The sequence below is a fragment of the Piliocolobus tephrosceles genome, chromosome 5, assembly GCF_002776525.5.
Source record: "Piliocolobus tephrosceles isolate RC106 chromosome 5, ASM277652v3, whole genome shotgun sequence".
Taxonomy (NCBI): domain Eukaryota; kingdom Metazoa; phylum Chordata; class Mammalia; order Primates; family Cercopithecidae; genus Piliocolobus; species Piliocolobus tephrosceles.
The window spans coordinates 127,552,190-127,566,538 of NC_045438.1; the positions used below are offsets into that span (position 1 = coordinate 127,552,190).

The 14,349-nt window shown below is 41.1% G+C and overlaps 2 protein-coding genes across 3 annotated transcripts in view; one reads left to right on the forward strand and one right to left on the reverse strand.

Moving 5' to 3' along the window:
• Positions 1–5,959, reverse strand: part of TREML4 (triggering receptor expressed on myeloid cells like 4) — a 50,257-nt gene extending 44,298 nt beyond the window's left edge. For both annotated transcript variants that reach the window (XR_002731734.2, XM_023212768.2), the window contains exon 1: positions 5,293–5,959. Coding sequence is in view for 1 of the 2 variants with exons in the window: in XM_023212768.2 (XP_023068536.2) it covers positions 5,293–5,464 (172 nt within the window). In the remaining variant the exon portion in view is untranslated. The remainder of the gene's footprint in view (positions 1–5,292) is intronic.
• Positions 1–14,349, forward strand: part of TREML2 (triggering receptor expressed on myeloid cells like 2) — a 100,498-nt gene that overhangs the window by 75,173 nt on the left and 10,976 nt on the right. Inside the window, exons 3-4 of the mRNA XM_023212761.3 lie at positions 4,758–4,888; positions 8,784–13,567. Coding sequence (XP_023068529.1) covers positions 13,324–13,567 — 244 coding nt within the window. The 5' untranslated portion in view covers positions 4,758–4,888; positions 8,784–13,323. The remainder of the gene's footprint in view (positions 1–4,757; positions 4,889–8,783; positions 13,568–14,349) is intronic.

A 14,349-nucleotide genomic window follows, 5' to 3' on the forward strand; every position in this document is an offset into this window, starting at 1 on the left:
GTCCTGGAAAGAACTGGAGATTTAAGAGTCATAGAGAAGTTAGGAGACATGAAGGAGAAGAGTAGATGTACTAATGTATTGGTATCAATAACCCCTGTGAGAGATAAAGGATGAAAGAAGGAAATATTTAAAGAAAGAATATAGGGAAGCTTTTCAAAACTATAGAAGAAGGAAAGACCTCACATTGAAAAGATTCATAAATTGCCAAAGAGGGGAAAACAGCAAACACACAAAAAACACCTCTAGTCCCATATGTAAAAGGGAAGAACATCAAAAACAGGGAAAAGTCTGAAGGCTTTCAGATCACCTAGAAGGCAACAAGATTAGATTTCCCTCTAAGTTCTTAAGAGGAATACTAGAGGTAAGAAGACAATTGAGTAATATTTCTAAAGTACTAAAGAAAAACGTTGTATCCAGTGTTTTGTATTCAGCCAAATTGTCACTCCAATGTGAAATCATAAAACCTCTGGATTCTCAAGGCCTCAGAAGGTTTGCCACATGCAAAGATCCCCATTGAAAACACTCCTGGAGGAAGGTCTCAGTGAGGATGAAAAACAAACCCTGGAGATGCTGCAAGAGGTGAGGGAGTAAGTGTGCCCAGCATCTTGGGAATGTTTATTTTTATATTTTTTGATTCATATAAAATGCAGGTAGAAGCTAAGGAAGAATAAGAGAAAATACATTCATGATCATTGAAAAATAACATTCTAGACCAGTGATCCCAAACCTTTATGGCACAGGGACTGGTTTCATGGAAGACAAGTTCTCCATGACTAGGACAGGGGGATGACTTCAGGATTCATGTGTATTATTGTTATTATGCACTTCATTTCTATTATTATTACATCATAATATATAATAAATTAATTATACAACTCATCACAATGTAGAATCTGTGGGAGCCCTGAGCTTGTTTTCCTGCAACTAGATGGTACCATCTGGGGGTGATAGGAGACAGTGACAGATCATCAGGTGTTCCATTTTCATAAGGAGCATGCAAACTAGATCCCTGGTATATGCAGTTCACAATAGGGTTTGTGCTAGTATGAGAAGTGGTGGAGATCAGGCGGTGATGCGAGTGATGGGGAGAAGCTGTAAATACAAATGAAGTTTCTCTCGCTTGCGCACCACTCAGCTCCTGCTGTGTGGCCCTATTCGTAACAGGCTAGGAACTGGTACAGTCTGTGGCTCAGGGGCTGGGGACCCTTGTTCTAGACAGTATCAACAGAGGGTGAAAAGGAGACACTACAAGGAGACACTAGAAGCCCATGAAAGGATGGTTGGGTACTTGTCTCATGAGACAAGCTCAATGTAGCAATCATACTAAATCACATAGATATGAGTCTTCAGGTTACATCAAGAGAATGTATACACTTTCATCCAGCAAAATCAAACTCTAGGCAAAGGAAAGTTAGACATGAATTTAAAAAAATAAAGCACAGTAAATGGAAATATAAAATAAAAAGGTAGAGTTAAGTCGTAACATAAATGCAATTCCAATAAATTTAAGTGGATTAAATTCACAAAATAAGGACAGAGACACTCTGAGTTTTAAAAATTCCAATGTTATATTACCTATAAGAGATAGATACACTTACAAAAAGATCTTAAAAAGTTCAAAAAGTTAGAAAACTATATTTGACTATTAGGAAACAAAATAAACTGTTCGGTACTCTTAATATTGAACAAAATAGAATTTAAGGTAAAATATCATGTCTATAAATTTGTCTATAAAATAGACAAAGATACATTATATATACTGATGAAAGATGTGCTTGAATGTGAAAATAGAGCCATCATAAGCATGTGTGCCTAAATTTTGGCCATGAAATACATGAAACAACACTATCAGAAATGCAAGGAGAAGTAAATATTAGCTATTGTAGTTGGAGGCTCACATACCTCTCAGAGGAACAAAGACCAATCAGACCAAAACTAAATAGAGGGATCTAAGTTCTAAGCCAAATAACTAATAAATTCCAGGTACTATGCCATCATATAATATTTATAAATGTGTTATATATATTATAAGATATGTATAAGAACATAGGATGAATATGTAATAAATTATACTTTTAAATAGACAATATTTTCAAATATATAAATATATAGTTTCAGATTGAAACTGTTCTAAACTATATAAATGTATTATGTATGTTTTATAAAATACAGTATTCATAATATATATTATATAAACCATGTATAAGTAGATATACATATGTTTATAACCCTATACATAATTAAAAAGATAGTATACATTCTTTCAAATACAAGGAGTGTATTTACAAAAAGACACCTTGTATGAGGACATACAAGAAGCATGAAGAAATTCCAAAGAATCAGTATGACACCGAATGCATTCTCCAAACCCAATGCAACAACATTAAGAATGCATAAGAGAAGTAAAGATAAAATAGCACTTCTAAAACTAATTATTAATATATTCATATGTGAATTATTAAGTATGTAATAAAATATATTTTGATAATATGACCACTACATATCAAAAAGTGTGGGGCATAGTTAATATTGGAGATCAATTAGTAGCTTTGAATATATTTGTTGGAAAACATGAAAGCTTTCAAATTAATGAGCTAAGGAAGCATCTTAAGAAGATGGAATGTGAGCACCAGGGCAAGCCCAAAGAATCATAAAGGAGGGAAACAATCACAGTAAGGGCTGAAATAAATTGAATGATTGAAAATGAAGATCAAGGTAAGTCATAATTCATTCTTTGAAAGTTTAAAAAGATAGCCATATTCTTGTCAAGACATATGAAGATAAAAGAAGATAACAACAAATTGAAGAAAAAGAAGAAAATAACCATGCACTCATTCTATAGAGATTTTAAAATAAATAAATCCTGAACAAAACCTTGTTGTTTTAACCTTAGAAGTGCACAAATTCCTTTAAAAATATGAACTGCAAAGATTAACGCAAGAAGAAACAAATTTCAATAGATTAATAAATAGGAAAACTGAAATGGCAGATGAGCCCCACCCTCACAGAAAATTCAAGACTCACATAGTTTTACAGGTAACTCAATCGTTTAAGAAACATTTGATTTATATTTCATACAAGATGTTGCAGAAAATAGAAAAGAAGCAAGAACAGCCCAGGTTATTTGAAGGGGCTAGTGTCATCAAAATCACAAAACCAGTTAGGGGGAAATAAAAAAACTAAATTACAGGTTTATTTCTCTGACACACGTGGAGTCAATTCCCAAATTACCATTAGCTAACTGAATTCAAGAGTGCATCAAAAAGAAGACTGTATTATGATCGAGTAGTTTTATCACAAAATAGAAAGGATTGTTCAACTTCAGAAAAGTCTATTAATATAAGTGAACCAAATTCATAAACTACAGGGAAAAAAGTCATCTGCTGCACAAAAAGCATTGGGGAACCTTGAGCACATTTATGTTATATGAAAAAGCTCTTAATAAAATGGAAATAAGAACAGATAACTTGGTAAAGATTGTACACCAATGATTACAATAAACATTATTTAGTGAAGAAAGCATAAACAAACAAATTCAGGATTTCTGCAGCTACCATTAATGTCTTCTATAATATTAGAGGTTCTGATCAATGCTTGAAGGAAAGGAAGACAAGTTACAATAAAGAAGATTAGACAAGAAGAGAAAAAACCATCATGACTTGCAGATGATGGTATCATCTACCCAGAAAAAGAAAAAGAATGAGAAACAACAAATGATTAAATGTCACAAGAGAATTTAGCAAGGTTGCCAGAGACAAAATCAACCGACATACATCACAAGTAGATCTCTATGAAAAATAATCATTTAGAAACCTAAGATAGTTTTCATTACAGCGACAAAATCATTAAGTTTCTAGAAAGAATTAATTTAAGCCAGACCTATTTGGAGAAAACTACAAAATGCTAAAAAATGACTGGTGATCTGAATAAATAGAAACAATCCATGATTTTGGAAGAGGCAATAACATTGTAAAGATGTCAACTTCCCCCAAATTCAAAAGTCTTTAAATGCAATCCCAAACACAACTTCAGTTTACTTTCGTAAAGAACTTGAAAAGTTACTCTGAAATTAAATGAAAAAAAGACGATGCATGACTAGCTAAATCAACCATGAAAAAGTGAAAATAAAAAGAACTCACTAGCTTTACCAAATATTAAGTAATACTGAAGCAGGAAGCTACTGAGGCCACAAGAGAAAAGCAGATTTGCTAGGACAGGGTAGTCCCAGAAGCAGAGCTAGGCAGGCCAGGAGTAGGTGCCACACAGAGGGGACCTGGGAGGACCCCTGGCACCAGCAGACAGGAGGTCTAGGTCTGTGCTCGGTCACTGCTAAGGGTCTAGTTAGGTCCTGTGCAGTGTCTGGGCCTCATTCCTTCAGGTGTGATATCTTGGCTGGTCTTAAAGATGCACTTGGCTCTGATTCCTAGGAGGCTCCTGATAGTCCTGTTCTACCCGACCTAGTTAGGGAGAGTTCCTGCTCCCCTGGCTCTATCCCTCCCCTTCCCTGAACTCCAATCCTTTGTTCTTCCCCTGGCCAGCTTTTTCCTCCATTCAAGACTTTGAGGTTCCTTCTGACTGGATCCCCTCTCAGTCCCAGAGACCTCTGCGGCTCCTGCCCCACGCCCCTGTGTCATAGTGAGTTCAGGGTGAGCCCTTATACAAGCAGCTCCAGCCACAAGGGGCCTGGCTAACGGACACAGCAGCAGCAGGTGACATCCTGGCCCAAGTCCATCCTCCTTTCTCCTTCCTCCCTGCAGGAAATCAAGTGCCCCATCTGCCTTGGCTCAGCTGACCCCAAACTCCTGGTCTCTGTGCTGTGTGGACTCCTCCTGGCCAAGGCCCCCATGCTGTGAGTCCTGTTTGTGTTCCTGACCTGCAGGTGCCACAGGTGAGTGGGGCCTGGGCTTGGTCTGGGGGGCAATGGAGCTGGAGTCAGATGCTGTTCCTAGAAAGAAGGCTAGGAAAAAGAAGACAGATCACAGAGGCAGGAAAAATGACAACTGAGTCCAATTTAAATATGTGTTTCCTTGCAATCTCTGCCTTCCTGCAGACACAGATTTAGAAAAAGACAGAGGCTTTCTAGGAGTCCCATCCTAGGGCTCTGCCTCTGTCTTTGTTCTGAAAGGAACAGGGCCAGGAGGACAAAGCTGAGAGTGCCTGGGTAGAAGGTTTAGGAGACAGGAAGGGGCAGTGAAGGAAGCAGGTGACAGGGAGAAAGGAGGGAAAGGGGAGGCAGGTAACAAGGACAGGGTGAGACAAAGGGGCAGGAAAGAGGATCAGGGAAAGCATCACCTGCATTCATGACTTTCTTTCTCCTGCCACATCTCAGGACAGCAATGACGCAGGTTGCTGATTGTATCAGCCCAGCCTTGCCCCAGGACTCTTGGGTGCGTGAGCCACAGTGCCGGTGCAGGATGAATCCCAGTTCTTCCCCTGCCCAGCTATTGGGAGCCGCCCTAAGCATTGCGCTCCACCTCCCCGTGAGGAAAGTCCAGCGCTAAGCCTATTGGCGAGAACTTTCAGCCCCTAATCTCCCTGCCGGAGCCCTCTTACATCTACTTCCGCTGCCCTGCCTTTCGCCATTGGGAAGACCTGGGGCGGGGGTTTCTGTATCCGGGTCAACGCCCAGTTCAGCATCTTCAGCTGTGCCTGCGCTGGTCTCCAGCACTCTGTGGTTCTCTCAGCCCCACCTCAGCAGGTGTCCAGGATCCCTCACATTTTCCCTGTTTGTTGCCTGTGGTCTGCCCGAGAGTCCTATCAATTTCCTCTTGTGCTTAATTAAATTCAACCTCTAAACTGAAATGTGTCAGGGGCAACTGAGCAAGAGGGCAGATGTATCCCCTCAACCTCCTCCCCTTCCACCCTAAATGAGAGAGAAATGACTTAAAAATAAACGATAAAATTGAAACTAAGAAAGGCTGTAATCAGCAGACTGGAAACTGAGGAAGTCCTAGAAGTAAAAGAAAAAATCAGATGCCTTAAAATGACAAGAGCAGTGGATTCAGCAGCCTAAAACGGGATCCAGAACATTCAATGGAATCTGATCATCAGGGGTCAAAATTTTGTATGTTTAATGTGTGAGGAGATTCATAGCCTAAAAGAGAAAATTAAGTTGAACTAACAATAATTGATGGTGGGAGAAAGATATATGTTTTGGGGAATGCAAGAGAAGCACACATCTGTGAAGCAAGAAGAGGCACAGTCATTTTCGAACCAGATAACATAGCGAGGCTGGGATTGACTACTCAGAATGGGGGTCCACCATGAACAACCAATCTGGGGGACCAGTGCATAGCAGCTGAATGCCAGCCCTGAAAAAGGCCACCATAAAGAGAGTACCATTTTCTGGCCGGCCGCAGTGGTTCACGCCCGTAATCCCAGCACTTTGGGAGGCCATGGTGGGTGGATCACCTGAGGTCAGGATTTCGAGACCAGCCTGACCAATATGGAGAAACCCCATCTCTACTAAAAATACAAAATTAGCTGGGCGTGGTGGCACATGCCTATAATCCCAGCTACTCGGGAGGCTGAGGAAGGAGAATCGCTTGAATCTGGGAGGCAGAGGTTGCGGTGAGCCGAGATTGCGCCATTGCAATCCAGCCTGGGCAACAGGCTCAAACCAAAAACAAAAACAAAAACAAACAAACAAAAAACAGAGAGAGTACCATTTTCTTTTGCTCTTTCTGGAGAGGGGCATTGATGTGGTTTGGTTGTGTCCCCACCCAAGTCTCATCTTGAATTGTGGCTCCCATAATCACCACATGTTGTGGGAGGGACCTGGAGGGAGGTAATTGAATCATGGAGGTGAGTTTTGCCTTCCTGTTCTCCTGATAATGAATAAGTCTCATAAGAGCTGATGGTTTTATAAAGGCCAGTTCCCCTGCACATGCTCTCTGCCACCATGTAAGATGTACCTTTGCTCTTCCTTCACCTTCTGCCATGATTGTGAGGCCTCCCTAGCTATGTGGAACTGTGAGTCCATCAAACCTCTTTTTCTTTATAAATTACCCAGTATTGGGTATTTCTTCATAGCGGTATGAAAAGGGACTAATACAAGCATCAAACAGAAGTCTCTTCATGTATATCTCTGCTCCTGCCACATGACCATCACCTATCTGTGATAGGCACGACTTTGGCTTTCTTTTTTTTTTAATCCTCATTCCCTGTTTCCACTTGCCTTCCCCTCCGAGGCAACCACTCTGATGCATTTGATATGTAACCTTAAATTTGAATATATTCTTGTAAAGCATGCAGCTTTTCTTTCTGTGACTGTATTTTAACTTACATATTAGAAATTGTGATAGACCTTTTTCACATATTCATTTTGTTCCTTCCCGGGTACATATACACAGCCCACTTTTCAGTGCTTATTCCATTGTGTACATATTCCACAGTGTATCATTCCAAACGCAGGGTGCATGTGCTGTTTCACCTTCACTTCTCCATATTGCAAACAATACTGTGAGGAATATTGTCCATCATGTTCTCTGGTGGAATCAGGTAAGACTTCCTTTAGGACTTATACCCAGATGGCATCAGCTGGGTTTTACGATCCCAGATGTCCGAGTAATGCTGTCAGCTTGTGTTGCTCGAAACATGAATCTAGACACTAGAGATTATTTTCTGTGAGTTTATGTGAAGCAAACAGCACAACCTATGGAATGGTATTGCCAATAAAAAAAAATGGAAGGCAAGAATAAATGTAACTGAGTGACGCTACATAGGGGATAGATGTATGATTATCTTCAAAAAAATTTTTTTTTGAGTCTGAGTTTTGTCTTGTTGCCCAGGCTGGTGTGCAGTGGTGCGATCTTGGCTCATTGCAACTTTCACCTCCCGGGTTCAAGCGATTCTCCTGCCTCAGCCTCCTAAGTAGCTGGGATTACAGGTGCCCGCCACCACCCCCAGCTAATCTCTTGTATTTCTAGTAGAGACGGGGTTTCATCATGTTTATCAGGCTGGTTTCGAACTCCTGACCTCAGGTGATCTGCCCGCCTCAGCCTCCCAAAGTGCAGGAATTACAGGCATGAGCCACTGTGCCTGGCCGATTATTTCTTTTTTGTGAGATACTTTTGTGCCTGCTTGGGAATTTTCATAATTAAAATGATACCTAAAAATAAACAGTTGTGTGTTGAAGCCACTGCTATTTGATTTTCAGTCATATGTGACTGAACCCAATCCTTTCTCAATTTATTGAACTTATGCAACTGCAGCAGATTGGGACGGGTTCACTTACAGTATGGAAATGTTGAGCTTCACTTAAAGAACATTGGTGGTGGGATAAAAGTGGACTAAACAAAAATAGGTCTTCCTCAATCAGAGGCTAAGAGCTAGCATTTAGTTATAACTTTTAAATATTTTATCTTAACATCCTTGGCCTCAAAATTGTCATAGTTCTCTTAACCACAATTTTCAAGTGGGTGGCAAATTCTATGTCATAAGTTAACATGTAAAAGACATATACTTCTTCAAAATTTTGAACATATTTCATTGTTTTCTTACCTTCGCAGTGTTGCTATGGAAATGTCTGATAACAATCTGATGGTTATTCATCTTTACTGACCACTTTTATCTCTGCAACATTTTTATAATTTTCCCTTTGAATTTTTATTATAGTATGTTTAATACGGACTATTTAATTATCCATTCTATTTGGAACTCTTTGAACACATTCAATTTGAAGTCTTAGATATTTGTTTAATTCTGAAAAATCCTCAGTACTATTTTTTCAAGTATTAGTAGTTCTTCTTTCCATTTACTCTTTTTTATTCTTTTGGGAACAGAATAACAATAGAATATGTGGGAATTAAAAACAACAATAACCAAAATTAAAAGCTGACTACGTGGACTCCATAGGAGAGTGGAGATGACAGAGGATGTTATTAGTTAACTGGAAGGCAGACTGAGAAAATTTACTCAGTCTGATCAGAGAGAAAACAGACTGAAAATAAATGAACAGAATGTCAGCTATCTGCAGGACATTAACATAGGAGCTAATCTTTGCATCCCCAGAGTCCCAGAAGGAAAGGAGAAAAAATGTGAGCCTGAAAATGTATTCAAAGAAACGTCTAATCAAATCTGCCCAAAGACCTAAAGCTACAAATCCAAGAATCTGATTTTATCCCAAATATGATAAGCCCAAAGAAATACACACCAAGACACAGCATAGATAGCTTTCTGAGAAGTAAAGACAAAGAAAATATCTTTAAAATGGCCAGAGAGAAATAATTATCTATAAAGGAACACCAATTCTAATTGTAGTGAATTTCTCATCTGAAACAATGGAAGCCAGAAAAAGGTGGCACAATGTTGTTCAAATGCTATAAAAGACACACAACACAATTGAATAAATATTTCTCCAAGGGTATACAAATGAGCAAATTGTACATGCTCAAGATGAAGATGCTCAATATCATTAATCATTAGGTAACTACAATTCAAAATGTAAGTACATTCACTGGATGGCTATAAACAGAAAGCCAATACAAGTATTGGAGAGGTTGTAGAGAAATGAGAGCACTCATACATTGCTGGAGAGGGTGAAAAATTTGCAGCCACTTTGGAAAACTATTTGAGAGTTCCTGAAAATCTTAAACGTAGAGTTGCCATATGATCCAGTAGTTCTACTATTGGTTATGTACTCAAGAGAAATGAAAACATATGTCCACACAAAAACTTGTACATGAATAGTAATAGTAACACTGCTTATAATAGTTAAATAGTGGAAACAAATAAAATATCTGTCAACAGATAAATGGTAAACATATATATTCATTCAATGGAATATTATTCAGCCTTTAAAAGGAATGATGTATTAATACAACATATAGCACAAGTACAGCTACAACATGGACAAGCCTGGAAAACATTCTGCTAAATGAAAGAATCCAGTCACAAGGAATACATATTGTTCAATTATATTTTTATGACATGTCCAGAATTGATCAAGAAATTTTTGATTAAAGATATTTTTGTCTATAAAGACAAAAATATTAGTGCCTGGGATTGTATATATAATAAATATATTGTCCGAGACTGTAGGAATGGGGACTGTGGTAAGCTGATAAATGTCCTCTTAAAAGATATCTGTGTCCTAATCCCTGGAACCTGTGATTGTTACCTTATATGGCAAAAAAAAAAAAAAAAAAGATCTTTGTTGATGTGAGTAAGTTAAACATCTTGAGATGGGGAGATTATCCTGGATTATGTAGATGGGAACTACATGCAATCACATGTATCCTTATGTAAGACAGCCAGAGGGGGATTTGAACACAAAGAGGAGAAAGTGATGTGAAGATGGAGCAGAGGGAGACTGAAGATGCTGGCCTTGAAGATTGGAGTAAAACAGCCCCAAACCAAAGAATGCTGGCGGCTACCTGAAGATGGAAAGGCAAGGAACAAATTCTTCCCCAGAGTCTCTGGAGAGACTGTAGCCCTGTTGACATCTTCATCTCAGTACATTGTGATACTGACTTCAGACTTCTGCCTTCAGAATGGCGAGATAATAAGTTAATACTGTTTTAAGCCACCCACTCTGCAGTAATAGGAAACGGATCCAGGGAGTGCCTGCTAATGGGCATGGGGTTTCTTTGGGAGGAGGGGACATGAAAATGCTGTAAAATTGGTGATAGTTGTACAACTCAGTGAATATATTGAAAAGCACTGAATTGTATGCTTTAGGTGGGTCAGTTTTATATTATGTGAATTATAGCTCACAAACTGTTGAAAAAAGTCACTGTGACCTTGGGTTAAGCAAAGATTTATTAGATATGACATAAAAATATGATCCATAAAAATTATATATTGGACTTCACCAAAATAAGTAAACATAAAGTGTTTCATACTGTACTATTTCCATTCTGGAAAGAGAGAAACGATAGGAAAAAACTCCACCAGATCAATGTTTGTCTGGGACTGAAGGGATGACTAACAAGGAGCAGGGGAAAACTTTTGGGAATGATGGCACTCTTCTCTGTCTCCATTATGGCATTGGATACAAGTCTCTAGAACTCCCAGAACTGTTCATTGAAAAGGATGAAAAGTACTGTATGTAAATTAGGCCTTAATTTTTTAATGGGAAAAATAAATATAAAGACAAAATACACTGCTGTGTTAAATCAAATGATAGATGTAAAAGTCTAATGTATACATACTTTTAATGATTTTGACCAATGCTTCCAAATTTCTCTTAAGAAAGGTTGAATCCAGTACATACTTCCTCAGTCAGTGAATGAGTGTTTGAACCCTTCTACCCTCATCAGCACAGTGATCCCGAGGGTCACACTTTTGATGATGCCTGGCTCAGTGCTGGGCACACTGTATCAGTTTCATAGAAGCATGGATTCCAAGCCCATGAAGTCCCCACAAGAGATAAATCCTCCACTCCTGAAGCAGCTTACTGTTCTAATGGGGGAAGGGATGAAGGAACATATTGCGTGTGTTGGGGAGGGGAGGTGGCCTCTGAACTCAGGGAGCTCAGGAAGTTCTGAGACTGGGTGGGAAACATTGAAAAAGGAAGAGTGAAGAAGGAAAACAAAACACACCTGTGAGCTGAGAGGTCTCAGGTGACAACTGTGTCTCATTCCTGTGCCCCCAGTGCCTACCTAGCCCCACGCATAGCAATGAGGTTGTGGGAATGAACAAATGAATGAATGAATGAGTGAGTTAATGAGTTGAGAGACTGTAAAAGCTTAGGGTCAGTCAAGATAGGCTTCTTTGCTTGGAGCTTGGGGGTCCAACGTCAGTTTAAGATTGTGGCCGTGAAAGCTTGAGGACTTTTTGCTCTGAGTCCTGTTAAAATGAATGAAAATGGAGACCAGGCCTGAAGAGTCCCTGCGCAAAAAAAAAAAAAAAAAAAAAAAAAACAGGTCTCATAAGTGACCTCAACTTTGCTTGATTTGCAAACATCAGTGAAACTTAACTTGAGCTATTTCTTGTAAATGTGTACATTAAGGAAGAAAAGAACTTAAGCTCAACCAGTCAGAAGAAGTCAACAAGCTTATGTAGATAACTAGGGTCTTTCCAACAGGATAGGCCAAATAAGGGAACTGTATAACTGTAACCAATTAAATATTTTCTTCACTTTACTTGTCCTGTAGGAGTCTTCCCCTTGCATTCCCCCAGTGGAGCTCGTCAACCTCTTCTGTTTGGAGCTGCCTGATTCATGAATTGTTGTTTGCTCAAATAATCTGTTTACAATTTTATTGTGCCTCAGTTTACCTTTTGACAGTCCCATCTAAGGAGTAGAAACATGGCACTGGTGAGTAGGGGGAGCATACATAACCACGGGGGTCCAGCTGGGTCCCCACACACTGAAGGAGCAGATGACACAGGTACTGGACATCAGAAATCGATGCTTCTGATTCTAGGCCTTGGGGTAAGTGAAGGGTGTGGTCTTGGACCAAGTGCTGGGTCATTTCCACTGGAGCTGGTGGCTGTATAGGCGAGATAGTGTTGAGCAGAAGGAAGTGGAGGGCGCTTGCCTGCATGCTGACAGAGGCTGGAGGCAGGGGAGGAAGGGGCTCTTGAGATGAGGTGGGTGAGGGGAAGTACTGCGGTGGCTATAGGAAGCCTACACGAGGGACTAGGAGTCTAGAGGGAGCTGATGGTGAGTAGAGACGACAGGAGGAGAGGCAGAGAGAGGGATAGAGACAGGAGACACATGGATAGGGAAAAGGAGAGGCCGCTGGGGTGTGTGTGAAACTGCATGGGCACGTGTGTGTGTGTGTGTGTGTGTGTGTGAGAAAGTGAATAAAAGACAAAGACTGTGTGTGAGTGTATGCGCATGCACACCCATGTGTGAGAGTACAGGAACCCCTCCCTCAACCCAAACTTTATGCCCTGAGTCTTACAATTTGCATTTTTGCCCTTGACAAAAGTAAGATTTCAAGTGAGCCTGTAAGAGGTTATTTGCAACAGTGAACACAAGTGACTGTTCTGAGCAGCCAGGAGCCTGGGAGAGAGAGAGAGGAAGGAACAGAAAGAATCTGCAATGAATGAATGAATGAGAGTTTATAAGAACTTCCCTGTGAATGTGTATATGTAAGAAACTAGGGTCAGAGATGCTCCATCTCAGCCTGAGAGCCTGCGCCCCTGGGTCTCTGAGCCCAGAAGATTCCAGGAAAGTCTATACCTGAGGTTCTAGAAGCCTCACCCCAGTCCCCTAGCTGGATCCTAGGGATCAGTTTCCAGGGGAGACTGTGGAGGGTGGAGAGCCCTCTGACTGTGAGTCCTCCCTGGCCTGGGGCCCCAGACTGGGTGGAGCAGCCACACCTGCCTGAAGTTCTGAGGAAAAGGGCGGAAACAGCTGCCAGCACCGCCCTCATGATGGGCTCAATGAATCCCTGCGGTTGGCTGGAGGCAGTGGGTCCCACACTGCCTCACTTCCCTAAATGGGCAGCTTCACTTTTAGAACCCCAGGTCCTTCCCTGGCAGGCCCAGGTGGCACATCCTGTGTCAGGTGGGCCCTCACCTTGGATCTCCAGGCCTGACACTGACCAGCTGAATGGAACCATGGCCCCAGCCTTCCTGCTGCTGCTGCTGCTGTGGCCACAGGGTTGCGTCTCAGGTAAGGGGAGAAGGGGCTGCCTTGTGGAGGAGGGAGTGGGTACAGAGGCAGGAGCTCAGGGCCTTTTTCTTACCCTACTTACCAGCAATTTTCTTGTTTAGTGTTTTGTGGGTTGGGGAAGGAGGAGATTAGGGCTGACTTAGTAGCTCTTTACCCTAATATCAGGCCCCAGGCAACGCTAACCCAGGCCTCCCAAGCTAAGATAAAGCTCTAGACCCTCTCTGCATTGGCCCCTTTATCTGCTAGGCTTCCTCAGGCTTCAAAGCAGAGCCCTCAATTTCCTCACACAAATAGCTTTCTCTGTTTGGCCTCTGTCAGGAAGCCCTGTTTAGTTATGACAGCAATCATTGCATCATGCGTGCTTTGAACTGAATTTGAGCATTTTTCTTGAAATGCTGATGCCACATCCTGTCCCTGCCTCTGTCCTGAAGGGACCAGCGTGTGAATGCCTTTCCCACCTCACAGAAACCAATGCTCCTTGAAGGACCTCACCCATTCCTGCCCCTCTCGCTGCCATGGCAACAAAGTTACCACTTCCTGTTCAGTTCTGGGCATGGTGGGGGTTGGCAAAACTCACCACTGCCTGTGAGAGGGGTGGGAGGTGTAGACACACATGAAGACAGTGCCCTGGAGACCCATTCCAAGGTCACCCAACTGCACCTCCCAGAGAGTAAAGAAACAGCTTCCCAATGCCAGGGCAGAAAGGGATCTCTCCTGTGCTAAGAAATCCTGGGCTCATCCACCAAATAATGAAGTTGGATCATTCTGTTTAGTCTGCAAGG